The sequence below is a fragment of the Mesoplodon bidens genome (assembly GCF_964165515.1).
Source record: "Mesoplodon bidens genome assembly, chromosome: 1".
NCBI lineage: Eukaryota > Metazoa > Chordata > Mammalia > Artiodactyla > Ziphiidae > Mesoplodon > Mesoplodon bidens.
The window spans coordinates 84,506,732-84,530,161 of record NC_138176.1 but is presented as its reverse complement, the minus strand read 5'-3'; the positions used below and the strand labels follow the sequence as shown (position 1 = coordinate 84,530,161).

The 23,430-nt window shown below is 42.4% G+C and overlaps 2 protein-coding genes across 3 annotated transcripts in view; one reads left to right on the top strand and one right to left on the bottom strand.

Annotated features, from left to right (window-relative positions):
- The first annotated feature begins 4,468 nt into the window (after positions 1–4,468).
- PRSS12 (serine protease 12) overlaps positions 4,469–23,430 on the top strand; it is a 72,588-nt gene continuing 53,626 nt past the window's right edge. The window contains exons 1-2 of one of the 2 annotated variants that reach the window (XM_081226599.1): positions 4,469–4,980; positions 21,628–21,766. In XM_081226599.1, the coding sequence (XP_081082725.1) occupies positions 4,491–4,980; positions 21,628–21,766 (629 nt within the window). In that variant the 5' untranslated portion in view covers positions 4,469–4,490. Of the gene's footprint in view, positions 4,981–11,331; positions 11,365–21,627; positions 21,767–23,430 lie in introns of those variants that run through there. The other variant, XM_081226598.1, reaches the window with a different exon arrangement.
- On the bottom strand, positions 19,030–20,058 carry LOC308613635 (ADP-ribosylation factor-like protein 6-interacting protein 1; the record flags this gene model as incomplete). The annotated part of the gene is made up of 1 exon (XM_081227399.1): positions 19,030–20,058. The coding sequence occupies one exon, from the start codon at positions 20,056–20,058 to the stop codon at positions 19,447–19,449; it is 612 nt and encodes a 203-aa protein (XP_081083525.1). The 3' UTR covers positions 19,030–19,446.

Genomic DNA, 23,430 nt, shown 5'->3' with positions numbered 1-23,430 from the left:
TGTGCCACAACTACTGAGCGTGTGCTCTAGAGCCCGTGAGCCACAATGACTGAGTCTGCGTGCTGCAACTACCGAAGCCCGCGTGCCTAGAGCCTGTGCTCCACAACAAGAGAATCTACCTCATTGAGAAGCCCGTGCACCGCAACGAAGAGTAGCCCCTGCTCGCCACAATTAGAGAAAGCCCGTGCACAGCAATGAAGACCCAACATAGCCAAAGCTAAATAAATTAATTAAAGAAAAGAATTCAAAGGCAGTTACTGAGGCTAATCTACCATGTTGCAGTTGGCACTTTCTGAGTACTCTGTTCAACAGTTCACATGTATTATCTCAATTACCCCTCCCAGAGATCTATCCTGCAAACAGGATTGCCGTCCCTTTGTCACAGATGTTGAGCCTTTGGCTTAGAGCACTAAGGGAACTCGCCTAAGATCCCATAGTGAATAGGAGCTAGAGCCAGTGTGAGCACCAGTTTGATTTCAAGGCCAAGTTAACCTTTTTTCTTTTGTTTTTGGGAGCCACTGCAATGAGAAGAGAAGCCACTGCAATGAGAAGCCTACGCACTGCAACTAAGGGTAGCCCCCGCTCACCGCAACTAGAGAAAAGCCCATGCGCAGCAACGAAGACCCCATGCAGCAAAAATAAATAAATTAATTTTTAAAAACGGAAACAAAAAAGTGTGCAGTTTTATAAAATTTCATTTTGAAAAATGAGAAAAATAGAGATAAAATGCCTCTTAGAAGCATTATGAATACAATGAGTCAAGCAGAACTTTTCTTTTGCTCTTGGACACTGTATGTAAGGTCAACAGCCCTTACACATGGTTATATATGGTTAAATATAGAACAGCTGTTGCAATTGTGGGTCCTCAGACATCTTCATGGTGGAGGGCTGGCAAAGAAGAGTGTGGCTGATACAAGGCAGTGGTATAAACTTTACCTCTGCTGCCAGAGACGTCCTGCCAACAGAGGCCCTCGGCCCAAATCACTGTACCATTCATTTAGCAATTCATTTCTTATTTTCTGGATCTTTCTTTTATTTTCTTGTACTTTTAACCAAATACTATATGTTCTTTTATTGTATTCCCTGCCACCAAGACCTGATAATGTCTTATAATTTTAAATTTCCCACAGTCCCTAGACAGGGACTTATATTATTGGTATTATTTAATATATTTTTTCTTTTATGTGATACAGCAATGCTCAGTGTTCTTTCAACAACTTTTTTTTGCACTTGGAATTGTCCAAGTAAATACTGCTTCTTTGCCATATGTTTGAACGCTCTTAGCTTTTCCAAATACTGGCAGTACCCAAATAGTACATAGAACTTTTCCAAAAGTTATTTGATGTATTGGTTTTGGAACTCTGTAAAAATAAAATGTACAATATATTGGTTGTATTTCTAAATCGAACTACACTATTCAGCCCATCATGTATGTAAAGTAAAAGGATCCCCCCAAACCACCCTCAAATCAAATGTTTTTACTGTAACATAGTCACCACAGGAAAGTACAGATAGGCATATGTATTCGTGCCCCACCTCCATCCCCCAAGGCTGCACCTCCTTCCTGCTGTGATATGGGCTGGGAGCCTCTCCTCTTCACTTCCATTTTTAGGTTTTAGGCTGACAGGCTGGGGAGAGTTGAACTCTTGGGCCCCATATCACCAAGGTTGCTTGATGGAATTGGAGGTTGCAGAGCTGAAAAGAGAGACTGGGGGGCCTCGTGGGGCTTTCTAAGTGTTGTGATGGGAAATGCCTGCAAGATGTCGCTTGTTTCTTTCTTTTCCCTCTCCTTGCTCCTTTGTTGCTGCTGAAGGGATTGGAAAGCAGAGAAAGAATTGGCAGTGGGGTTCTTGCAGTTGTAACACAATGGAGTTGAGTTGCCTCCCCTTCTCCTTTGGCTTTGATGTGTGTGACAGAGGGTCAGGAGCGTCTGAGGAGGGAGTTGTGGCTAGGTGGAACCTAATCGAGATGGAAAGGAGGGGACTCCTCCCCATTCCCCCAACACAAATGATGTGATGGAGGAGGGAGGGAGAAATGCATTTCAGGGATTGGATGGAGAATTGGAAATCCTAAACATCTGCATGTCGGTAGCAGCGAGGAGAAATGAAAGAAGAGATTAGCAGAGGAGGGGAGTAATATGTAAAGAGCAGGTCTGTTTAAGTCATACTCTGCCTGTAAAGTAGAGGACAAAACCCAAACTGAGGGCCCTGACTTCACAGTCCAATTACAGACGTGCCATCTTATATTCTCAGAAAGATATGCTCTAAAATTGAAGCGATTAAATCCAGATGTGGAATTTTCTGTGGGTAACTCCACTTTGTATGGGTCAGCTTTATAATCTGTTAAATGTTAAGTAGACCTTGGAAAATCTTCAGCTCCTCTTAGGTGTATAGGAAGCTGGAGGAGAGGCCACCAGTGTCCCTCCTCTTTGGAGCTCAGTTCCAACCATCTTCTCTTCTACTTCTTTCTCATTTTCCTCTCTCCAAGGTATACAGGTGTGTCAGAATTGGGTCTGCCTCCAGACCCCCAGGAAGTGTGAAAGCCATGGGTGTAGGAGCCGTGCAGGGAAGGGAGGGCAGCAGGGTCTAAGCAAGCCAGCCAGAATCCCAAGATGAGCCTTCCCTGGGCCATGATGTGAGTGGCAGAAGGTGGAGAGCCAGTTTTGAAGGAAAAGGGTGACTTCTTTTAGAATTGTCACCTATTATATCAAGAATCTGTGATTGGTGAACTCTGTCGACCCTACTAAAATAAGTAAATCAACCTCCCCCAGAGAAGGATTTTACCTTCACTCTCTTCCCCAAGTACAGTTTTAACTATGCTTTTGGAGTCAGAAAACTATTAGTTAAAAAAAAAAAAATGAAGTAGTGGGTAAAAACATCTTGAATAAAGATTTGATAAATACATTCCTGGATTCCTAATATCATTCACTTGCCCACTTCTCTCTGTAGTCAAATCAAATGTTTCATTAATAGGAGTGAACAAAATTAAAAAAAAACAGATGATTCGAAAAGGTTAAACTAAGATAGATTATTATTTGAACTGGGGGAAGGAAATTAATTCAGTTTCTAACTGAAATCTAGGCTTTAACAATAATCGTTTAAGTCATGCTCAAGTTTTCTTCAGAGGGCAGTATATACTATGGGACAGTAGTTCTACCCCGCACTGAAACACGATTATGCCAGAAAGTAAAATATTGCCTTCTTTACGGCCTTCCTTTTTCTTGTTTAACTTCAGTGGCATAGTCAGGAACAACTGAAAGGGGAAATCCTAAAACATCCAGCTCCAGTGATTTTTTAAAAAATTCTAAACCAACTTTTTTTTTTTTTTTGGCGGCGGGAAGCTGTTGAAAGGGCTTTGCTAAGGTCGAGCTAACAGTTACAAAATTGCCGGCAGGCAGAGTCCACTTTGGAGAGGCGAAAGAGTAGGCTTAACTCAAGTCCCTTGCCGGGCAAAAACGAGGCAGGTGTTAGAGGGATGGCCTTTTTGGATAGGACGGAGACCCGGACGGATGAAGTCTTCTCTGGTTAGAAAGGAAATTTGGTCTTAAGAGGGCCTCACGGAATCCCAATAATAACCAAACAACTGGTGTTGTTCAGGGCACCGGTGGAAAGTGGGTGGCAGGAAGTAGAAAGGCTCAAGTTGTTTTCCCTGCGTTGGTTCAGGAATTTAATTTCAGCAAATGTTTACTGGAGCCTAATAAGTGTTGGCCACGCTGTTAAGCACTGGGATATAAAGCGGAACGGAACGTGGTCTTGTCCTTGAGGAGCTCACAGCTCAGGAAAACGGCTTCTGCATTCCAAGTCGGCTTTGATAACTTTCACCCCGGGACTTATCAAGGGAGAGTTGCAACTAAACCCATCCACACTTTTAACGATTTCAGAATAGAGGAAACGAGGCGCGGGGTGGAGGAGAGATGGCTGCAGGGGCTGGTGGCAGGCTTGGCAGCCGCCAGACGCGGGGCTCTGGTGGTGTCGCCTGCTGGCAAGGAGCGGCCAAGACCGTCCCCCTCGTTGGCACCCTCGGGCTTGGCTCGGGCACACTGAGGCCGCAGCGGTGCCATCAGGTGGTCCGGCCCAGGCAGCGGCCGCGCGGAAGTCCGGCTCCGGGGCGAGACTGCGTGCCCCGTGCCGGCAGCCAGGGGGCAGAGTTCCCGGGCCCGTGTCACTGCAGGCTACCTGGGGCTCCGGCCCCGCCACTGTCCGCCGGGTCCGCGTCTTCTCTTGGCGGGTTCTCTCCACCAGCCGGGACTCCGCGGAGCACAGGATTTCCCCACCCGCGATCGCTCCCGAGGCGCAGGAGCAGAGGCACGGCCGGGGATCCGCGGCGGGAGGCGAGGTGGGGAGGGGAAGGCGGACCGCGCGCGGGGGACGGGAGGGGGCTCGAGTACGGGATTCCAGGGACGCGCAGCCCCGCCCTCGCCCCCTCCTCTCCTACCCTTCAGAACCCGCGGAGCAGGGGGAGTATGGAGCAAACGCCGCTGCTCTGGCACCATGACGCTCGCCCGCTTCGCGGTGGCTCTGATTTTCGGGGCGCTCCCCGGAGTGGTCAGCTTTGATCCGGTCCTCAGTTATCCCCTCCACCACCGCCATCGCCATTCGCCCCCTCCGGGTACCCAGTACCCTTATTACCTTCCTACCCAGCAGCGTCCACAGAGGACACCTCTGCCGCGCGTCCCGCGCCCCACGGCGGCGCTCCGGGCCCCGCGCCTGCAGGCCCTCCACGCCCGGCACACGCCCGGGCCGCGCGCCGGGGACTGCCCCGCCGGCGAGCCCTGGGTCAACGTGACGGACTTCGGCGCCTCTTGTCTGCGCTGGGCAGAGGTGCCACCGTTCCTTGAGCGGTCGCCCCCGGCGGGCTGGGCTCAACTGCGAGGGCAAAGCCACAACTTTTGCCGGAGCCCCGACGGCGCGGGCAGACCCTGGTGCTTCTATGGGAACGCCCACGGCAAGGTGGACTGGGGCTACTGCGACTGCCGACACGGTGAGTGGCCTCGGGGCAGCGGCGGCGACTTGGACTGGCGGGGAGCCACCCTAGCTAGGAGAGGGCATTAGGTGTTCCTTGAAGAGAGAGAGTGAGAGGGGGTGCGATTGCGGGTTTGCCTCGCTCAGTGTGATGGTGGGCTGCCACTGAGTTACCATCCAGGTACCTTGGTACCTTGACTTTGAATTAGCAAGGCGGGCTTCGTGTGTGAAGGTTATTTGGGGCAATAGTTTCTCTGGAAGATGCTGCGCTCTGGGTTCCTGGATAAGGTCTTGTCTCTGCCGTGTGTGTGTGTGTGTGTGTGTGTGTGTGTGTGTGTGTGTGGCCGCGCGCATGTGTTGGGAGGATGTGTGTTTTCTGGATCATCTTGCCTTCAGAATGTTACCATATTTACGTAGACGAGGCAAAGCAAAGGAGGCGATAGTTTCTAATTACTTGTTTTGGAAAGGGAAATATTAAATCTAATATGACAATCAATAACCTTCCCCCCCCCGCACCGACCCGATTTGGGAAAACGTGGTAAAATTTCTGCCTTACTCCCACCACTGACATATATTTGAAAAAGTTTGGCAAAATTTCCCAGCCAAAATACAACTTATCAAAATGATGTTCATGTTCTGGGGCACAGTGTGATAAATATCATCAATGAGTGAAGAAAAAAGAAAGGGAAAAGAGATCGGAATAGTAACTATCTTAGAGAAGAAGCAACCTGACATAGTCAAGTGCGGTTTTCAAGAGTGCCAGTATTCAGCTGTGTATGTTGTTTGTGGAAAATCGGGATCAATTGGTAAAAAGATAAAGTTGGTAAGATGTTTTGGTTTTGTGGTAATAAAAGCATCACATTAACAGATTTAATGTAAGTGAATAATCGGCCTTTGAACAGTGCTTTGTTTTGAGTTGGTGTTTTGTTTAACATTAGGGCTTTTTTTTTTTTTCTTTAATAGTTGTGGAATAAAAACCTTACATGTCCTTCAAAGTTTGGATTTTCTTTAAAAATTCTTTTTTTGGCAGCTCTCCATCCAAGCTGTGGGGCAGCGGTTTCACTAATTGTGATTCTGAGATATGTTGTACTTTGTACCTTTTGGAGGTAATTTGGAGGTTAACTTTCACAGGGCCATTCTTTCCCTTCAGAAATTGTTATTTATCTGTGCTTTCAATTGCATTAGTGCTTTGAGTTAAAGGAGAGTGATAGGAAGGTTAAGATCAATTATCCTTTATGCTAGAGAATGAAGTCATCACTATACTTGTGTTTCACAGACAGAATGCCAATGTGGCTGTAAAAAATTTGAGGTAATATCAAGCAGAGAGCCCTAGCATTGTTTCACTATTTACTGTAAGAGATTATTTGTAGTAAAATCTCATGTTTAGCCAACACTGACAGTTTTTTCATCTTTCTATTATTATATTTCATATTTCCTACTGTATATACATAGACATAAATAAATGTATTTCAGAGTTAAAACACTAGATCTATTGTTCTCTTTCTGACACATAATTCTTTTCATTTTATATTCCAAATGAGGAGAGTAGCTTGTTCATTGATTCTCCCCACCCTCTTGTGTTGAAAAGAGATTTAAACCTAACAGCAACGCACTCTTTGTGATTCCTTTATGTTCATAGTCAATTCTCACTAGACAGAACTCTGAACACTGCGTAATAGTGTGTGTACTTCCTGGAGTACAGTGGTTGAACACGAGAAACAAAAGAAAACACCCAAGATGGGAGATAAATTCTCCCCCCGCCCACCCCCCAAAAAAAGAAAAAGAAAAAGAAAAAAAAACCAGGACAGCAATCTGCTGGCTATGTAATAATTTAATTACTCTCACAGGCTTAGTCTTGCTAACCCATTCTGTCATTTATTCCTCACATTCTGATTGGATGTAACTCATACCTTCAAAATGACTGGCATATTCTGAACCTATGACTTTTTTCGTTCCACATTTCAGTTAAGAGTGTGAACAAAGCTGTCATGGAGTGGTGAAAAGAGTTTGGAATTGTGCTTTAGAAAACACTGGTGTCCGCTTTGGCTCTGCCAGTAGCTATGCAGTATTGAGTAAGACTCAACCCCCAGAGCTTTAGTTTCCTTATCCGGAGGAAGGCAGCTTTGAAACAGGTTTATTCAAAGGACTTTCCCAGCACTGAGCATGTACCAAAACACCCCGGCCTGATAATAACAGGTAAGATTTATTGAGCATTCACTCTTTTTTTTTTTTTTTTTTTTTTGCGGTACGCGGGCCTCTCACTGTTGTGGCCTCTCCCGTTGCGGAGCGCAGGCTCAGCGGCCATGGCTCACGGGCCCAGCCGCTCCGCGGCATGTGGGATCCTCCCGGACTGGGGCACGAACCCGCGTCCCCGGCATCGGCAGGCGGACTCCCAACCACTGCACCACCAGGGAAGCCCGAGCTAAGTATTTCATATATTAGTTTTCTCATTTAATCCTTTTATTATTTTTTTAAACTATTTATTTATTTGGCTGCGCCGGGTCTTGGTTGTGGCACATGGGATCTTCGTTGTGGCATGCAGGATCTTTTTTTTTTTTTAGTTGCGGCATGTGGGCTTCTTAGTTGTAGCACGCACGTGGTTTCTAGTTACCCGACCAGGGATCGAACCCGGGCCCCCTGCATTGGGAGCGCAGAGTCTTACCCACTGGACCACCAGGGAAGTCCCTCATTTAATTCTTATAGCAACATTATAAGATAGTGCACATTTCACTCCACAGCTCATTTTATTCTTTAATTATATAAACATGTAGAAATACCTGTACTGTCTAATGATCCTATTCTTGTAGTTTAAAGACTAGTTTAAAAAGAAAGAGAGGGCTTCCCTGGTGGCGCAGTGGTTGAGAGTCCGCCTGCCGATGCAGAGCACACGGGTTCGTGCCCCGGTTCGGGAAGATCCCACATGCTGTGGAGCGGCTGGGCCCGTGAGCCATGGCCGCTGAGCCTGCGCGTCCGGAGCCTGTGCTCCACAAGGGGAGAGGCCACAACAGTGAGAGGCCCACATACAGCCAAAAAAAAAGCTATTAAAAAAAAAAAAAAAAGAAAGAGAAAGGAAATTATGTTTGGTCCAAGGTACATGATTTCCAGTCTCTTCTGACTTGAGAATATCCAGGGTTTTCTTTTTCTTTTCTTTCTTTCTTTTTTTTAACAAAACAAACAAAAAAAAAGGACAAAAGGAAAGAAAATTAGTTGTAATGAAATCCCTCCTTTAAAAAATAAACTGGAGGGCTTCCCTGGTGGCGCAGTGGTTGAGAGTCCGCCTGCCGATGCAGGGGACACGGGTTCGTGCCCCTATCCCGGAAGATCCCACATGCCGCGGAGCGGCTGGGCCCGCGAGCCATGGCCGCGGAGCCTGTGTGTCCGGAGCCTCTGCTCCGCAACGGGAGAGGCCACAGCAGTGAGAGGCCCGCGTACCGCAAAAAAAAAAAAATAAATAAAAAAATAAAATAAAATAAAATAAACTGGAGGCTAGAGTCATGTACTTGTTTGCATCGAGAGTAATGAGGAAGTTGGTGCCCCTGAGGTGGAGAGTTGGTTGAAACCAAGTTGAAGGGGTGGCAGGGGGATATCAGGTGAGCCAGGGCAGGGCATGGACACTCCAGTGGCTCAGATATCTGAGAACAAGAAAGACGATGCCTGGGCCCTGGTTGTGTGAAACTTGGAAATTAGTAATGAAGAATCATTTGGGGGATTCACCCTGAATCAGCCCTGGGAGTTAGTTCTTACAATGAGCATTAGAATCATGTGGGGGCTTATTCCAATGCAGATACCTGGGCTCTAGCCTTCAGAGACCCTGATTAAGTAAGCTAAGGAATTCCGCTCAGGAATGTGCATTTCTAATGAGCAGTCAAGGTGATTTTGGAGGCTGAAGACCCTTTGTCACTGTCAGGGAAAACCATGGGAGGGCATCAGAACCCACCTAAGCTGTGTAGCGGTGCGTGATCATGTCAGCTGAGTCTACCATTCTGTGACTTCATCCCGCTAGATTTAGGATCAAGCATAAGGCAGGCCTATGGTAACTTTTTGTGTGGTTTTAGAAAATGGTTTTGTTTGACCAGTGTGGGATAATAACAACTTAGTTCACCAGAATATGATTATTAACTGAATCTGAGCCCGATTATTTTCACATTTCTATAGGAAGAATTAACAGGCAACTGATTCCCCCCAACAATACCTTGCAATAATTTGGAGCTTCCTGACTAGAAAGAGGGATCCTTTTTCCAGTCTCCAGTTGGTGTGGCAGGTGGGGCAACTTGCTTACACTGTGCTAGGAGCTTCTCTTTGTTACAGGCAGACAAGTGGAACTCAACCATAGGTGACCAATGACTGATGGGTAAAATAGGTATAATAAACGATAATGCTCTAATGACTGAGATTTTGAAACAGGAGGGAAGGGGCAGGGCACAACCTTTAAAAGAATGACGTAGCCATAGGACATGACAAAAACTGGGTAGACCAACTAGGTCCAAGATGGCGGAAGATTTGACTTCCAGTGGACCTTGAGCCTCATTATATGCTCACTGTAATAAATGACACACCCACCTGTGCCTTGGCAGTTCTGAGGCTGATCAAAGATCAAAAAGTGGTCAGTGGCCCAATTCCTGGAAATCACATCTTCCCACTCATTAGCCTATGAAATTACCCAGCCCATAAAAACTAACCACACCATATTTCAGGGCCTCTCACCCTCTGAGATGGCCCACACTCTATCTGTGGAATGTGTTTCTCTCTAAATAAATCCACCTCTTATCTATTACTTTGTCTCTCACTGAATTCTTTCTGCAACTAGACGTCAAGAACCTGAGCTGTGTGATCTCAATTAAAAGACCATGGGTTCAAGTCCCAATCTGGGTTTTGGCCGGGTTTGAGTCCCAGCATGTGGGTTCAAGTCCCAATCTGGGTTGAATGGATTCAATTTTACCAGAAAGAGTGATTCATAGATCTGACTTTTTGTCATGTCATGCAGATTAGTTCACCCAAATCTCCTGATTCAGATAGAGATAGCGGACTTGTGGGATGATACAGGCTGTACTCTTTGAAGTCCATCTGGTGTTTGAAGTGAAGGTTAATTTAAAAAGTTGGTAGAAAGCAGTCCCTTTTTAAACTTTTTTAACGCTGCATCTTGATTCTATGTAGCAGGTGCTGAAAAACATTTATTAGCAATAACAGATTTGATACATTTCCTGGCTGGATTTTAAATATTGAGCTCACTCTGCTTTTCAGGCTAAAGCAGATATAAAATACTTTGATTTGGGGCATTATCTGACTTTTTACTAGTGTGAATTTTTTTTTTAAGAAGAAAATTAGATATCCACTTACTACTGCCTTTTATGAGTGATTATCCTGGACTCAAAAATACTCTCTCTCTCTGCATATATATGCAGTCCTTGGTGTGTGTGTGTGTGTGTGTGAAGGTAACCTTTGCAAAAGTAATTTGGTTCATAACTGTGAAGGCAAACCTAAATATCAAACAATAAGATATTACTCAGAGATCTCTTTATTCGATGGATACTCTGCAGCTCCTAAAGTGATAATAACAAAGATTGTCTATAAAAAATGGAAAAATGCTCACAATAATGTTAAGGGGAAAATATGGATACAAAATTTAGATACATTATGACTAACTGAAAACAAGGATGGCTGTGAAAAGTTTGGAAGAGGAAAGAGATGATAATTATGAACTTGGGTATGAGTGTGGCTTGGATCAGTTAAGGTGGTTTTGGTGGCAAAGAATAGAAAACCCAATTCAAAATGACTGAAGAAATAAGATTTGTTGTTCATATGACAAGAAGTCAGGCTCCAACATGGTACAGCTCTATTTCTCTGCTACTCTTGATTCCTTTATTTTCAAAGTGTGGCTTTTATCCTTAGGCTAATGGTTATTCCAGATTTCATATCGAGATAGAACAACTTGAGGAAGAAAGATAGAGCCCCCTCTTCATGTATGTCCCATTGAAAATGCAAGGAGACCTTCCCAGAATTCCACCCCCACCCCCAGACTTCCTCCCGTATTTCATTGGCCATACCTTCCTGGCACTATCTGGGAAGGAAAATGCAATTACCATGCTTGCCTAGATTAGTCAGGATTGACCTCTGAACACATGGGGACAATACTGGCAGGGAGAAGCAGGTAGTTATTGAGGAGGACCAACAGAGTCTGCCAAGAAGTGTGGTTGAGGTTTGTCCTTGTTGGCCTGCACCCCTCAGGCCTGCAAGCCCTGTACTTGCCCAGCCTCCTGACCGAAGAAAGAGCCCAGAGTCAGCGACAGAGACATCAGTGGTTTAATGGATGGGGGATCTTACATCTCTGAAGTAAGGTCCTGGAGCAACATCCCACCATGTGCAGCAGAGGGTGGGCAGGACATGGCAGCAGTCTTTGCTACAGGTGAGTGTGTGTGTGTATGTGTGTGGTGTGTGTGTGTGTGTGTGTATAGAGGCCTGGGGGTGGGAGGAGTAGGGGTGAGGGTGGGGGATGAGGGGGTAGAGAGGGAGGTTACCAGTTACAGAGGGAATTGACATCAGGTTGGCTCATTGGTTACCAGGGAAACCAGCAGGGGAGCACGCCCCTCACCACCCCTTTGATAAGCTATCATAGTGGAGATGTTCTGATCTAAAAATTAAAACAGTCTCTAGCTGGAGCTGAGGCAAGAGTGTAGGTGTTTACTGTTAGGCTCTATGATTAAGAGGGAAGGTCAGTCACGTGAGTAGGGTGTAGGTGAAGCAGGGACTGGTTGAGCAGGGGATGAACAGAGAGCAGGAGAGCTGCCATCTTGGGTGGCCTGACCATACAGTCCTTATACAGGTATCCCCACTTTGTGAAAGTTTGCTTTACGCCACTTCACTTTTACAGAAGACCTACATTGGTACCTGTTTCTGCTAGAAAAGAAATCCAAAGAGAACTTTTGCTCTTATGAAAGAGCAAAAGGTGAAAGGTGAAAATTGAAAAGAGCGTTCAGTGTTTGTTTTGCAGTGAGCCATTATAGAGGCAGCACACACCCAGAGCAGTGAGAGTGGCGCCCCTAAGCTCCTTCTCCAGGAACTATGCTCAGTATCTCAGCATCAGGCTGCTGTCAGGCTTTGAGCTGTGTCTGTGAGCATCTGTGCTTTTTCTCAATTTATTTTGTGCATCTCTTAGCAAGATATGTCCTAAGGTTAGTTGCTTCTTGGCTTTATGCCATTTTGGCTTACAAAAGGTTTCATAGGAAAATTCTACTTTTGGATAGCGGGGAAAACCTGCATTGGGGAAACTTAATGCAATTAGAAAATAGTTATAAGTAACGTAAAAAATTACACCGTGAAATGCTTCACACATTTTTTTGCCATATGTAGATGAATAACATTTAGACAGTGATTTAACTGGTAGAGCATATTTACTTGTTTTAAGATGCTATTTGCAGCTCTAGCAATTTATGTATGAAATGAATAATTCCATTGTTAAGAATATGGAAGTTGGTTCAGTTGTTAGGTAAACAGTGTTTAATTCTAATTTTTAAACTTTTTCCCCCTTGAATTAACCTGTAAAGAAGGAAGTCCTCTGAAGCCTGTCCCTTTAGTCTGCATAGCAGACGAGAGTTTAGTTGTGCGCTATATGAACAATTGTTGTAGACTGCCTTCTACATGGTTGACACGCTGTTGTTAGAAAATCAGGAAATGTTGATTTTTGCCTCCTTTGTATCTAACTTTTCCAGAGCAGTCACCTCCTCTCACCTCTTCTTCCTCTTCCTGAAAATTAGCACAACAATATTAATAAAAATTTTATTGTTTGCAAAACACTAAAGTAATGAGATTTGCCTGCAAGAAGCCATGTATGCGCATTCAGCTTCATGCTTTTTATAAGGGTCACCAGAGAGACGCAAAGACTGAGAAATGCTGATTCTTGTAGAAAGGCAAGAGTAGATTTCATTAAACATTTACTGAGTTCACACTAAGGGTAGAATTTACAAAGATGAATAAGAAATCACCTGTGTCCTCTAGTTGAGGATGGCCACTCTCTGGTTGAGATGTCAGGAGAGTACTAAGCATTTTTATTACCTTTCCTATGATATGTACTTTGGGAGACAGCTACGATTACTATTAAGTGTAGTTTAATTTCATCATTCAGAGTTGTACAATAAAATGGTAATACCCATACCATGTGTTTATGTGTGGATAGTTCAGAGACAAACAATTTGTGGAATTTTCTGCTCCAGTTATTTAAATGCATGTATTGTTAGTGTACCATAACTTAACCTTGCATAGAGTCTTCTTTTATATAACATTATATAACATTTTAAACCCACGAATAATCGATAAGATTTATAAATTTCTAATAAGCCCACTGTAAATGGGTAGAATTGCTTACAGAGGATATGCTCTCGTTGTGAACCAGACCAGTTCCTATTTTTTTTCTCAGTACTAAAGGTATCTACATGAATAATAAATGAACAATTAATATGAATTATAGATGTGAACTAATGGAGGCAAATATAGTTCAGTTGGGTAATAGTTCAGGGGAATGCTTCGTACGTTAAAAGATGATTTGATTTCATTTTGACATGGCATGATTTGAATAAAATCTATTTCGCAATGCTAAACTGGTTTCAGTTATGGGTAAATGTAATCATAGACAAAACAGAATACCTCAGTACCATCAAATAAGGTATAGGAAAAAAACCCATCAAAATTAACGTAACCCCCCCTACTGTTCTTGAAAAATTCAGCTAACTGCTGCCCAATTCATTTGTTTTTAGGGAGCGTGATTTTTTGTCTGTATTTTATAATTAAGATAGGAAATGATCATTTAGTATATTTTTTCCAGTGTTACCTTTGGTATAAGACAAAAGATTATGTTTCATTCTCAAATATGTGTACTAAATTGTCCAACATGTAATGGGCTTTTTTCTATTCTTTTAAATAGTTCATAAACTGAAATTTCTGCATTTTCAGCTTCAAGTATACTTTTTGTCAAGGATCTGAGCAATAGCTTGATGTCACCAGCATGGATTCTTTCTGATTCCACCAGAACAATAGAAATGACTAAAAGTAATTACTTCGTGCCTCTCTGAAGTTCAGTAATAGATGAGAAAGGATCTGTGTGATAACATTAATTTTCTTTTACTCATTTATCAAACTGTGATTTTAAAAGATTTTTAAAATATTTATAATTAATTCTATTCAGAAAACACTACTGGGATGGATCTTTGTTTTTTGCTGTTTTTCTTTGTCTTCAAGTGAGTGCTATTCTATAAATATATTTTAAGGAGTTAACTAAATAGGCATGTCTTTTCATTTGGTTTATTTTGGAATGAGCTGGATTTAGAGAACAAAGATAGCTGACCTATTTGGTTCCTTTCCTAATATTTCTTTTAGGCCTCCTTGAAGTATGGAGTATGAGAAGGGAGGTTTTGCCAGCTGTCCAAGGAGGGGTAATACCATAATGGCTCTATTAGTTTGCTAGGGCTGTCGTAATGAGTACCACAAACTGAGTGGCTTAAACAAAGAAACTTATTATTTCACAGTTCTGGAGACTAGAAGTCCAAGGTCAGTGTCAGCTGAGCCATGCTTCCTCTCAAGGCACTAGGGAAGGATCTGTTCCAGGGCTGTCTCCTAGCTTCTGATAGTTCCTTGGCTTGTGGAAGTTAGCTGCAACCTTCAGGTGGCCTTCTCCCTATATGTGTCTCTGTCCAGATTTCTACTTTTTATGAGAATATAGTCATGTTGGATTAGAGCCCTCCCTAATGATCTCATCTTATCTTGATCATCTACAAAGACCCTATTTCCAAGTAAAGTCGCGGGTATTCATAGGCACTGGAAGTCGGTACATCCACATCTTTTGGGGGAATGGTATTCAGCCCATCACAATAGCCTTAAAAACTATAAAACCAATGAGACTTGTGAAGACAATTTTAATCTAGTTAGCTGTCCTTCTCTAGATTACCTTGTGTCGAGAGAGGCTGATAACATGGTTAAAGAGAACCCCTCGGGAATGTCTCTTTGTTTTAGGAATTCCTGTTTTTTAGCAAAGTTGTCCACAAAGCAAATTTCTGTAACAAAAAACTTTTATGTTCCTTTTCCTTTATAAAACTGGAGCTACATTTACATAGAAGAAAAATAATAGTAAACTAAAATGACAGTAAGCTCAACATTTTTGGCAGGGAATTAAGGTAGTAGAATTCTTACCATTGTTGTGCACTGGCACATTTTGCCTTTAGGTAGCTGTAATAGCAGCACACTGGTACAGCTGACTGGTTTTTGTTGTTGCTGTTTTTTGCAACAATTCATTTCATGAACTCTGGGGCTCCTCTCCATGGCGTGCCATCATGCATAGCTTCCTAGTTCCAGACTTTCTTCTGTTACTGGTTTAGCCTATAAATTTGCAGTGCTTATTATAGTTGACCAAAAACCTCTGTTTGAGACTTCAACTTTTAAATTATTGTTATTACCACATTTTAAAAATAGGAATATTTAGAATAGAATATTTTCCATCAAATTGGCACATGAGAGACTTTAAGACTGCAGCCCTGGATTCACTGGGGTGTGGCCCAGAGGCATTAGCAGAGACTATGAGGGACATCGCAAAGTCCTGGGCTGGAGTAGGAGAGTGTGAGCGAAGGAGGACGGACCGATCAATTTTTGATAATAAGAGTCTGTGACAATGGAGCAGTATCGCCAAAGAATTGGTCTAGAATTTATCTGAAGGACTTTAGTATTAGTAAGGTAGCAATAGAAATAGAGTTTACCAGGCTATGAGCTTTGTGGATTGCTTTATTGTTTCATCCTCTCTCTCTCTCTCTGGTTTTTTTTTTTTCCATTGAGCTAAGGGTATTCCCTCTTGTAATTGTGCACCTATAAATTTGTGCAAATATATAGTTCTCCTACAAATTTGTACAGCCGATGGGACAAATCAGCCTCCACTGGAGGATCAGCCTCAAGTGTAGATCACCAGAAAGCCACTTCTCTCCTGTTGTGCAGTGTAGAGAAACTCTTCAGGCTGTCTTATGCTTCTGCCTGGCTAGTTTATCCCCATGTAATGTTTGGTAGATTAGTTGTAATAGTTCAAATAGAATGGTGAAAACCAACATGTCAGAATGCATAAACTGGTAGCTGAAGTATTGAAAGGTGCTTATTACATCACAGGGTCTTTGCTCAGATTGAGAGACAAGGGGACCATAGCAAGGGTGGGAATCTAGGAGGTCATGGCTCTGCAACTGCTCAGTTGATTGGGTCCATAGCTTACACATCCATAAATGAAGGGAAATGAATTACAGTTCAACCATCTCAACCATTCTAAGAGAGTCAATGAAGCAAGAACAGAGTAAAACCAAACCAAACAAAAACTACTGCCTGTCTTAAATGTGCATAGTGTGAATTGTGTGTTCATGCTTTTATTATTTTAGGCATATTATTAAGTTGATTTTTTTTTAAAAAAGCTCTCAAAAAATTATTAGAAGAATTGTGAACTTCACAGAATTACATACCAGTAAGAAATACTCACTTTGAGTTCAAGGTAGATGATTACTCAGAATATTTTGGAAATTTTTATGGCCTTAAGGAAAGGATAAACTATGTGGAGGGGCACTGCTAGGAAGGTGTGTGCCTTGGGGATGTTGGTGTTGGGAATGGATTCTGATAGAGAATTAATTAGTCATTGACATGCAAATTGCCTTTCCAGAATTGCAAATATTTGTCTTCATTTGTTAAAGGAAAATTGGATGAGCACTCCACCTTTCCTGCCATATAGCAGATGCAGCTAAATGAATCCAGGCTTTCACAGCATGTTGGGAGCATCTGAGAAATGATGGTGGAACTGATAGTTGACCTGGAAATTATTTCCAGTGTTATCATTTTCATTATAATGATGTTATGGTAACAATTATACTTTATGCAGAGTCTTTGCCTTCTCATTTGTAGATGCCTTAATCATTTAGATGATATGCATGCATCATTTCTTCTTGATAGTTTTTTAGTGATTTAGGCAATATTTTACATTTTATTATGATTACTTAACATGCATAAGTAGAGTTCCAGTTTGTTTTCATTACTAGAAATTTCTTTCACTGCTTTCACGTGAATAATTTGGTGGTGGTGGTGGCGAATTAATAAACAGATAATAGATTAAATATCATTTCAAATAAACATTTGTTTCAGGTGAACAAATGAATTCTTTGAAATAAACTGCTGGCATTTGTACTGTGCATAATATTATGTGGGTCTCTATAGAAGACATTTTGTGGTTAAAAAAAAATCATTAAAGGGCTTCCCTGGTGGCGCAGTGGTTGAGAGTCCGCCTGCCAATGCAGGGGACACGGGTTCGTGCCCCAGTCCCGGAAGATCCCACATGCCGCGGAGCGGCTGGGCCCGTGAGCCATGGCCGCTGAGCCTGTGCGTCTGGAGCCTGTGCTCCACAACGGGAGAGGCCACAACAGTTAGAGGCCCGCGTACCGAAAAAAAAAAAAATCATTAAAGTTCGTTAAACTCTTCAGACATATTTCTTTAAAAATATTCTGCAGTTCACAGTTTTCACCGAGCTAGACAGGGCTTCCTCTTGCTTGGTCGAATTAAAGAAGTTTAGAATATATGAATGATTTTTAGAATATCTGCCATATGAACGACCCACACCCATGTTCTCTCCTGAATAATCAGGATTTGGTAGTGCTGTGTTTGCCTCCATTTATGATTGCCTTTTGTTTGACAATTTTGATACAAAATTGACACTTTGTCATGTGAAATAGGATATGTTTCTCTTAAATAGTTACTTATTATTTTTTTTGGGGGGGATTCTAGCTTTTTTATTTTTCCCCTTTTACACACAACAAAGTAGAAGAAATAATACAGGATTAAAACTGCAAAAGTAGTTAATTGGTAGAACACACATACACACAAAAATCTAGGAAGACAAGCTTATTTACAATGAGGAAACACATGTAAATTATGGTAGTTTGTATATGAAACATTAAAAAAGAAAAGTCAAACATATGCTACATGGTGCCACTGTTTACAGCAATATTGAAGGGGAGAAAACAACACTTATTTAGGAACAGATATACCACAAGGTCCAGGTTTTACAGCATCAGTGCAATAAATTCACAAAACTATATTACAGGGCTTCCCTGGTGGCGCAGTGGTCGAGAATCTGCCTGCCAATGCAGGGGACACGGGTTCGAGCCCTGGTCTGGGAAGATCCCACATGCCGCGGAGCAACTAAGCCCGCGAGCCACAACTACTGAGCCTGTGCGTCTGGAGCCTGTGCTCCACAACAAGAGAGGTCGCAACAGTAAGAGGCCCACGCACCGCGATGAAGAGTGGCCCCCGCTTGCCACAACTAGAGAAAGCCCTCGCACAGAAACGAAGACCCAACACAGCCAAAAATAAATAAATAAATAAATTTATTAAAAAAAAAAAAAAAAAAAAAAAAAAAAAAAAACTATATTACAGCTAGTTAATCAGTTTAAGAATTGTTCCCAAATATGTCACATTTCCAGCCCTCGGACGTTCATTCCTACAGATTTCAACTATTCCATCTATGGGGACCAAAAGCAGCCAGTGTTACCATAAAATGAGAATCTTGAGGCTTACCTTTAAAGGCTTATTCTGGTCTTGAAAAACTGGTAGGATTTTCTACTGAAATGAATCTTGACTAAACACAGGATGAGTTTTGTTCTTTATTGGCTGGTCTTGGAGTGAAGGTCACAGACATGACTCTTAACCTATTATGTACTTTAGTTTCATTTAGCTGAAAATCTGAAATTACAAGTATGCTAAAAATCCTAAATACCGTCTTGCTTAAGCCTGCTACTAAGAAGCCCTTAAGGATGTACTAACTTCAAGTTTAAGTGCACGGGAACAAGAGTTCTAAGCCTGTCAGATTACCCATTTGGGAGGAAGGATCAATGCTTCCAACAAATTGCTAAATTCTGCACAAGGGAGAAGCCAACACAGACTATGGAATTACTTTCATTTTATTCCATGAGGATTCTTCTCCCGCAGTATGGAAACAGAATGAGGAATGAATCTTAACTGGTCTCTTCATCAGAAGTGGTAAACTTGGTTTCTATATTCACGAAGCCATACAGTTGTTTAAGCAGAGTGTGGAAGTAGACAGTAGAACCAGCTTCCTGTAGTCACAGACCACTATCTTGTATCCAGCTAAAGCAAAGATCAACTTGAACAGTTATCCCAGGCCACTGTTAACTGTACTAAAGGATGAAGTTCACCACTATATTATTTTAAAAGTAAGAGTTCAATTAACCCTGGGTGAGAAAAACCAAGACAAGTGGTAATGACGAATGAGTTGTCCATATAAGGCCAGCTGATGAGAACACACCCATGAAGACACTGGGCATAAAGCCTTACTTGGCAAGTCAGAATTTCTTCTAAGGGCAGAATGAGGGACAGCAAAGAGCTACATCTGTAACATTTGAGTATCCAGACAGCATAACAGACACTGTCCCCAAGGACACCATTAATCGCACTGAATAAAGCAGATATATTATTCATTTTTCTTTTCTTTTTGTTTGAGAAGCTTGTTTATCTCTCTTTTGGCCATTCCAATGTACTTCGAAATGATTCCATGTTGGTTTAGTCCAGGAAGCAAGAGTAAGAAAGTCACTATCAGGTAGGTGAGAAGGAGATTGTGGACTTGCTGTCCCACCCAAGCAACTGCAGCAAGAGAAATGATCATGGTCATGAAGTACATTTTAGGCTTTTCTTCCTTTAGCGTAAAGAGGCGTTTCCACCAGCCCACAACTCTGCATCGAGTTTTTACTAGATTGCTGCAAATTTCATGGAATCTCTGCTGTTGCTCAGTGATCCATTTATTGGAGCCAAAAATTCTAGGCACTAGAATGGGAATAAGGTAGTCAGCCAAGCACAAAAACATAACAAAACAGGAAACACCTGACAGAACGGATGGATCTAGATAGTAGGTAGTCAGAAACACCAAAAAAACCACATCCATGATGGCAGGTGGAAACCAGGCTCTTTCCCATCGGAGGACTTTATCTGCCATCAGCATCACTTCTCCCCATCCTTGCAGCTGCTCTTCCAGATTTGCAGTCTCTGCAGCCAGCAGGTTGGTGCTGCTATTATCTCCTTCCGCCATTGTTCCCGAGGTGCCCCCTCAGAGAGTGCAAGACGCCCCCCAAACCCGGCCTTCCTCAGAGGCACTCACGACAACCCTCAATAGTTACATTTTTTAAGGATGATTATGTGGAAAGTAATAATGGTAGGTGACTAGGCTAGTGCAAATGAAATGTATGGATGATTTGTGAATCTAATGTTTTCGGAAAATCATTATAAAGCCATACATAATGACTTTGAAGTATGCAAAACATGCCAGAAAATTTTGGTAGAATTTAATTTCTTAATTTCTTTACCTATGAAAAAAAGGCCATCCTAAGCAACTTTTCACAGAATTTTATGAAATTTTTAAGTTGTCTGAGTTTGATTCTATCTCTGCAAGTGTCCCAATTGCTGCCCGTCAGTCAGTACCCACTCTGAAAACCAATGACCATGAGAAGAGAAATGTAGGCCTTTGATCCACACTTCTTTAAAAAAACTGAAATATATTTGATGTATGATATTATGTTAGTTTCAGATGTACTGATAGTGATTGGATATTTGCATATGTTATGAAATGATCACCACAATAGGTCTAGTAACCACTTTGATCCACACTTAAGGGATAAGACATAAAATATTATTTTCCCCAGGGGTGCTTGAATTTAAATTTTGACTTTTAAGACTGAAAAGAATGACTCAAATTGTGGACTGTGAAGCAGCTGAGTGGGATGGTATTGTAAGGGGAAGTGAAGTTCCAGGGCCATTCAGTTACATCAAACTACTCTACTTAGCGGCGGTTTCCCTAAGACTAACTTTAGGCAATGTTTTCAACACTTAACACTTTTCTGAACTTATAGACATAAGCTTTAGACTTGTCACGAGTAGTGCTGGAGGCTAAAAGGGGAAAAGCATTTTATTCTTCTTTAGTGGAAGAACAAATCAGATAGAAGGAAGATAGAACAGCCAATAACAGGTAATTTATAAACAGAACATTAAATTTAGTTTCTCTGTTTTTTTTAATCTGTGACCTCATGTGAAGATGGAAAGTGATCCATAAATGATAAGAACTTAACATGTGATGTGATCTAATACTTGGGATGTAATTATCAGCCATTAGTCATAGTCTTTCCATTTTTCCCTTTGAAAATCATAATTGGACTTTGTTTGCCTAGATAAAAGAAAGTATCATTAGCATTGACATCAGGATGTTAATTACCAAAAACAAAAAAAGAGCCTGCTAGGGCTTCCCAGGTGGCTCAGTGGTTGAGAGTCCGCCTGCCGATGCAGGGAACGCGGGTTTGTGCCCCGGTCCGGTAAGATCCCACATGCCGCGGAGCGGCTGGGCCCGTGAGTCATGGCCGCTAAGCCTGCGCGTCCGGAGCCTGTGCTCCACAACGGGAAAGGCCACAACAGTGAGAGGCCCGCGTACCGCAAAAAAAAAAAAAAAAAGAGCCTGCTAAATCCTCATTTAAAGAAAGAAGCACATGCTGTGAACAGTGAGAAACTGGATCTCTCACCACTTCAGTGGAAAAATCATGTTATCAGTATGTTCAGTATGTTCAAATGATTATTTGCTATTAAAGGATTTTGGGATTCTTTTCCACTTTAGGGTCAGTCCGACTTCATGGTGGCAAAAACGAGTTTGAAGGCACAGTAGAAGTATACGCAAACGGAGTTTGGGGCACAGTCTGTAGCAACCACTGGGATGACTCTGATGCATCGGTTGTTTGTCACCAGCTGCAGCTGGGGTGAGTTCGCCCATCCTTGACCAAATCTGTCTGATGATATCTGAGAGGAATGCTGGGCACCCATCGTTACTGTTACATCTTCCTTCCTCATTCTCATTTTTCTCAGAAGAGATGTAAAGAAAGGGCCCCAAATGGAAGGAGTAGTTCTTTTACATACAAATGCACTTCACTTGTTACTAGCCCTACTGAGTAGGAAATGCGCAAATGCTAAGTGGTCCAAAGTTCAAAGCAGCTTTTGGCCTTTGAGTTTAACAAAATAATTGTTCAGTGCTAGGAAGCAAGGAATTTGGCCCTAAGAGTTTTACTTTCTCAGCAGCCTGTGCAGCCTGAAGTTGCTGTCATTTGCTTTTAACTTTCTACCTTGAGCCACCCACAAATTCCTTTTTTGTGTATGTGAAGGAGGTGAGGTTCACTCGTGCTTTCATCCCATGCTGGGTAAGGGGTGATATCCTGGGACATAGATGTCTGTGCCAAGGAGGACCTGTAATAGATGGCAGCTTCGCTCAGCCCCGGCAGCATCCACTGTCCTCTGAGAAGCTGCCCGCCCTTCCAGGACTGTAGGCGCACTTAAAATAGATTGGTGTATGCTGACGCCCACCAGGCCCTGCACCTTTATGCCTTGTTTCAAGGGATTTCCCAGGGGCAGAAGGTTACATTTTGGAACAAACGTTTTTGGTTTTTGTTGTTATTCTTATTGTTCTGTTTTTGTCTCATTTATTTTTTCGAAGTATACATGCCCTATATTTTTCTTGGTCTTTATCACCAGAGATCTTTAGAAAGCATGGAAAAGATCTTGTTATGAAGGTTAAAAGAACTGAAAGAAAAGTTTTCCATTTGCAAATATTTTGGATTAATAATCAGAGAGTAGTAATATCTAATGTGATGACACAAATGAAAATGTTAGTCAACTCCAGTCAAATCAGTAAGAATTAAATAAAATAAATTAATTATTTATTTTCGGGCTTCCCTGGTGGCGCAGTGGTTGAGAGTCCGCCTGCCGATGCAGGGGACGTGGGTTCGTGCCCCGGTCCGGGAAGATCCCACGTGCTGCGAAGTGGCTGGGCCCGTGAGCCATGGCCGCTGAGCCTGCGCGTCCGGAGCCTGTGCTCTGCAACGGGAGAGGCCACAGCAGTGAGGGGCCCACGTACAGCAAAAAAAAAAAAAAAAAAAAGGGTTGGAATAAATCAGGATAAAAGAAGGAAGAATGGGAGAGACTACAAAGTGTTAATGGTGTTTAGGATGTTAATTACTGATTTTATCAATGAGTATTTTGTCTGGCAAACAGTCACTGGCAGGTGGGCAAGTCACAAAAAATGTTGACTTGCTGCTTTTTCTTTTGAGGGCCTGGAGATGTAACAAATTTGTAGGCTGGTGTCAGTATCTTCCTTTATGTACATTTCTACCTGTGCTTTTATTACCCTGAAAATCAGGGAAGAATAAAATTTTCTGAGATTCTGACATAAAACAAAAAAAGGTACAAATAAACTTATTTACAATACAAAACAAATAGAGTTACAGATGTAGAAAACAATCTTATGGTTACCAGGGGGTAAAGGGGGGAGGGATAAATTGAGAGATTGGGATGGACATATACACACTACTATATATAAAATAGGCATAAAGGTGCAGGGCCTGGTGGGCGTCAGCATACACCAATCTATTTT